Source organism: Arachis hypogaea, chromosome 14 (assembly GCF_003086295.3).
Source record: "Arachis hypogaea cultivar Tifrunner chromosome 14, arahy.Tifrunner.gnm2.J5K5, whole genome shotgun sequence".
Classification (NCBI taxonomy): domain Eukaryota; kingdom Viridiplantae; phylum Streptophyta; class Magnoliopsida; order Fabales; family Fabaceae; genus Arachis; species Arachis hypogaea.
Window position 1 is genome coordinate 89274612 of NC_092049.1, and position 5541 is coordinate 89280152.

General features: G+C 49.8%; 1 protein-coding gene across 1 annotated transcript; it reads right to left on the reverse strand.

Moving 5' to 3' along the window:
* Positions 1-3004: 3004 nt before the first annotated feature.
* Positions 3005-4498, reverse strand: LOC112742732 (uncharacterized). Its single transcript, XM_025791962.1, has one exon. It carries the CDS (start codon positions 4496-4498, stop codon positions 3005-3007), a length of 1494 nt encoding a protein of 497 aa, XP_025647747.1.
* Between the last annotated feature and the right edge of the window lie 1043 nt (positions 4499-5541).

Below are 5541 nucleotides of genomic sequence, written 5' to 3' on the forward strand. Positions count from 1 at the left end.
GCCATAAGAATTTGGCTTCCCCAACGGTTGTTGATTGGCTGTGGGTTTACGAGCCCATGTTCACGACTTTGGGGCTTCGTCTACCTTTTTCCCCTTTTGTCATGGGCTTGCTGAATCGCTGCGATGTTGCGCCGTCGCAACTTCATCCGAACAGCTGGGCCTCCATTCGGTGCTTTGAAATGGTCTGCAAGTTCCTTGAGCTACCGCTCTCAGTAAACGTCTTTCTCTATATCTCTTTCTGCTCACGAACCCTTCTATCCAGGGGAAGGCTAAGAAGGGTTACATGTCTTTTAGGGCCCAACAGGGGCGTAGAATCTTTGGTCTCTTTGAGGACTCTTTTCATGGGTTCAAGTCTACCTTTTTCAAGGTTAGACCGGTAGAAGGGCATCATCCTTTTTGGCTTTCGGCTGAGGGAGCCCGGCTGATCCCGACCTACTGGAGTTTTGGTGCGGGATCCGATTATCTTATAAAGGTGTCTTATGATTGGCTAAATTCGGAGGATCGTAGCATTGCTGACATTCTGTTGGCTATTTTTGGTGATAAGAACCTTAATCCTCGCTTGCTAATGGGGGACCGGGAAGCCGGTCGGTCGTATGTTGGTGGGTTATTTCTTCCTTGCGCTTCCTATGTTTTTCTTTTCTTACTTATTGACGTCTTTCCTTTCTCCTTTGTTCGCAGTTTCTATGGCTGGCGGGAAGAGGACTTTAGCTGATTTGATGAGTCTCATCAAAGGGAACGAAGAGGGCGGGGGCGACTCTCCGTCTCATCCTTCGGCGAGCCAGGGACAAGAGGAGGTCGGGGAGACCGGGGAGACCGGAGGCCAGGTGGGCGGGGCTGGCCCGGCTCATCAGGGGGATGCCGTCCCTCCCGAGCAGGTTGAGGGGGCTGCCGATGTGGGGGTGAAGGTCTTTGAGGAAGATTTTGGTGATGATGAATTGAGACTTGTGGGAAATGTTAAGAAGAGGAAGCGGGACACCGGCAAGGCCCTCTCGGTAATGGAGAAAAACTTCGATGCTGGGGGCTTTATTGAGTCTCAGCTGCTCCCCGGCACCGAGGAGTTTTTTCATGAGGCCAACCTCTCTGGGCAGGCCAGGTGGATTTACCGTAGCCTTCTTCGTGCCGCTGCCATTGCTAAGAAGGTTGAACCCGTCCTAGGTAGCTATCATGCCATGGAGGTGAAGCTTAGAAATCCCCAGAAGGATTTGACGGATTCACGATCTCGGGAGGAGTCTTTGAAGACTAAGTTGGCTGATCGTGAGAAGAAAGCTGAGGAGGATGCTAAGGAGATTAATAGGCTGGTCGATCAGGATATGGCTTTGATGAAGGACCTGAATGCCTCTCGTGGTGAGACTGCGGCCATGAAGAAGAGGGTTGAGGAATTGGAAGAGAAGCTGAAGTTGTCGGAGAGTTCGGCGGAGGCGGCTGCTCAAGAGGTGGCTGCCTTAAAAAAGAGGAACAAAGATCTTGCTAAGGGAGCTCGCGATGCCGTTAAGCTGACTGAGAAAGGGATAAAGTTACAGGTGGTGGTGCTGGCTCCCGACCTTGATCTCTCTCAGATTGGTGCGATGAAGACTGTGGAAGGTGGGAAGATTGTTGACATCCTTTGAATCATTTGGATATAGTCTTGTTTTACTTTGTAATGTTTATCTTTTTAGGCTTGCTGGTGGGCGCCCTTTAGTTGTATTTGAACACTTTTTGTGCTCGTATTTGTTGGATTTTGTTCGGGCCGTCGCGGCCTTTGCTCTTTATTTCGCATGTTCGGGCCGTCGTGGCTTTTTTGCTTTAATCCGTTTATTATCGTATTTACTTTCTTTGAGCCATTTTTTGCTTTTGGTCCCTTATGGTTCCCGGGGTGATCAGTCCCGGGTTACCGTTGGGTCGACCATTTTACGCTGCGCTTTATTTGAGACTTGGGATAGAATGAACTTGCAAAAGATAAGCTTATGATGTTGTTAGACAAAGAAATATATAATGCATAAATAATTTCAAGTAATAGAAGATATTTGTGTAAAGCATAAAAGAGAACGTAAAGGCGAATCATGGGGGCTGGGGTTGTGTTGGTCGCCCCTTCTTACGAGTAGAACCTTCTGAGGTTCGCCATGTTCCATGTCCTCGGTACCTCGTTCCCATTCAGCCTTTCTAGCTTGTAACCTCCTTTGCCGAGGACTTCTTTTACTCTGTAAGGTCCTTCCCAGTTTGCGGCTAGCTTGCCTTCTCCTTGTGTTGGGGGTCCTATGTCGTTCCGCCGTAGGACCAGGTCGCCTTCTCCCAAGTTTCTTTTCAATACTTTGCCATTGTATCTAAGAGCCACTCTCTGTTTGATTGCTGCTTCTGCTAGGTGTGCCATTTGCCTTGTCTCGTCGGCTAGGTCTTTTTCAACTGCCTCGCTCCCCCCTCCGAGGAGCAGCCTCGGACTCGGTTCCCCGATCTCGACTGGGATGACGGCGTCGACCCCGTATGTGAGTCGGAAGGGGGTTTTCCCGGTGGATGACTGGGGGGTGGTCCTGTACGACCATAGCACTGGGGCTAGTTCTTCTGCCCATGAGCCCTTCTTTCCTTCGAGTCGCTTTTTCAGCCCCTTTAGGATAACTTTGTTGGCTGCTTCAACTTGGCCGTTGGTTTGAGGGTGTTCGATTGAGGAGAACTTTTGATTGATCCCTAGTCCTTCCAAGAATCCTTTGAACTTCTTGTCGGCGAATTGGGTCCCATTGTCCGATATGACAGTTTCCGGTATCCCGGACCTTGTGACCACTTGTTTCCACATGAACTTTTGGCAGTTCGCTGCGGATATGTTGGCTAGTGGTTCTGCTTCTACCCACTTGGTGAAATAATCTATGGCCACTATTAAGTACTTCACCTGCCCGGGTCCTGGGGGGAATGGGCCCAGGAGGTCGACTCCCCATTGGGTGAAAGGTCGGGGGGCCAACATTAGGTTGAGTTCCTCGGGAGGTGCTTTGTGGAAGTTGGCATTCTCCTGGCACTTTTTACATTTCTTTGTGAATTCCTAGGCATCTGACATCATTGTGGGCCAATAGTATCCCGCCCTGATGATCTTTCTTGCTAGAGATCTTCCCCTGATATGGTGACCACAACACCCCTCGTGTACCTCTCTCAGGACGTAGTCTGTCTGGTCGGGGCACAGGCACTTTAGTAGTGGTTGGTGGAGCCCTCGCTTGTATAGCTGTCCCTGTATGATCGTGTACTTGGGAGCTTCTCTTTTGATAAATTCTGCCTCTTTTTGGTTGGGAGGTGCTTCTGCATGTTCTAGATATCGGGAGATCGGGTCCATCCATGAGGGGGGGTTTGGTGCTTGGGTCGTGCACATGATGATCGTAGGTTCCGTTGCCAGCCCTTGGATCAAAGATCTGTTCCCCGTGCCGGGTTTGGTGCTTGCGAGCTTGGAAAGGAGGTCGGCTCGGGTGTTCCTTTCTCTGGGAACATGCTGGATTGTGATTTCTTTGAAGCTTTTGCATAGTTCTCTTACTTTTTCCAAGTATTTCTGTAGCAGCGCATCCCTGGCTTGGTAGCTGCCGTTTACTTGGGAAGTGACGACTTGGGAGTCGCTGCTGACTTCCAGCCTTGATGCTCCGACTTCTTTGGCTAGCATCAGTCCTCCTATCAAGGCTTCATACTCGGCTTGGTTGTTGGAGACTGGAAATTCGAACTTGATAGATTGTTCGAAGGCTACGCCAGCCGAGTTTTCGAGGATGATTCTGGCTCCTCTGAACGTTTGATTGGATGCTCCGTCAACATGGAGCTTCCACTGTGTGTTCGGTATGTCGGGTGTTTCCCCTGTGACCTCTACGAGGAAGTCAGCCATGACTTGGGCTTTGATTGCTTGCCTTGATTCATACTGCAAGTCGTATTGGGATAGCTCCACTGCCCATGCCATCATCCTTCCTGCCAGGTCAGGTTTTTGGAGGACTTGTCGGATGGCTTGGTCGGTTCTTAGGATGATTGTGTGCCCTTGGAAATATTGTTTCAGTCTTTTTGATGAAATTAGCAGGGCATAGGCTAGCTTTTCCAGCTTTGTGTACCTTGTCTCTGCCCCTTGAAGAGTTTTGCTGATGAAGTAAACTGGTCGTTGGGTCTTGTCTTCCTCCCTGACTAGCACTGCTGCCATTGCTTGCGTGGTTACGGCCAAGTAGAGGTATAGGGACTCGCCTTCTCCGGGTTTGCTGAGTACAGGGGGTTCTGAGAGTATCCTTTTAAAGTGCTTGAATGGCTCTTCACACTCCTGGGTCCATTCAAAGGTGATTCCTTTCTTCATAAGGTTAAAGAAAGGGATGGCTCTCTCAGCCGATGCTCCGAGGAACCGAGATAGGGCTGTGAGCTTCCCGGTCAGCCGTTGTACATCTTTGATGCACCCAGGGCTCGTCATTTTGAGAACGGCTTCGCACTTGTCCGGGTTGGCTTCTACCCCTCTCTGGGCTATCATGTACCCTAGAAATTTTTCTGCTTCCATGGTGAATGCGCATTTGAGTGGGTTGAGCCGCATTTTGTATCTCCTTAGCGCCTCGAAGACGGCCTAGAGGTCGTCTATTAGTTGGCCCGGTTTTGCCGTTTTTACCAGGATATCATCGACATATACCTCTACCGTCTTGCCGATGAGGTCATGGAAGACTCTGCTCATCAACCTTTGGTAGGTGGCTCCTGCGTTCTTTAATCCGGAGGGCATTACCTTGTAGCAATAGGTGCCTCCTGGGGTTATAAAAGCGGTTTTGTCTTCGTCAGGTTGGTGCATCGGGATTTGGTTGTATTCTGAATAGGCGTCCATGAAGCTGAGGAACCGATATCCCGCTGCCGAGTCTACCAGAGTGTCAATGTTGGGGAGGGGAAAAGAGTCCTTGGGACATGCTTTGTTCAGGTCAGAGTAGTCTACGCACATCCTCCATTTCCCGCTGGCTTTCTTGACTAAGACAACATTGGACAGCCATGTTGATTACTCGAGTTCTTTGATGAATCCTGCTTCTAGCAGCCCTGCTGTCTACTTAGCGACTTCCTCAGCTCTTTCCTGCGACATCTTCCTTCTTCGCTGGGCTACCAGTTTGGCTCCGGGTTTTATGGCTAGCCGGTGAGACATGACTTCGGGGTCCAACCCCGGCATATCTGATGGGGTCCACGCGAAGAGGTTGCTGTTTGCCCTCACGACTTCCATGAGGGGGCCTTTGAGTTCATGGGGTAGATTCCTGTTAATGAAGGTGAATTTCTCTACCAACTTCCCTATCTAAAATTTCTCCATGTCCCCTTCTGGTTCAGGTCTTGGTTTGTCCTCTATTCGGACGTCCAGGTCTGCTAGAAACACGCCAGCTGCTTTTTTGGATTCTTTCCTTAAGGAGAGACTTACGTTGACGCAAGCGACTTCCGTTTCTAGGTCTCCCCTTATGGAACCAACCGTTCCCTTGTCCGTTATGAACTTCATTGTTAGGAACTTGGTGCATATTATAGCTGAGAACTCATTGATGTTTTTCCTCCCTAGGATGATGTTATAGGCAGTGGAGTCTCTAAAGACTACAAAATCTGCCATAACCGATCTCCTGG

Excerpts from the sequence above, each read along its gene's own strand:
- LOC112742732 (XM_025791962.1), bottom strand. The coding sequence starts at position 4,498 with ATGCGGCTCAACCCACTCAAATGCGCATTCACCATGGAAGCAGAAAAA.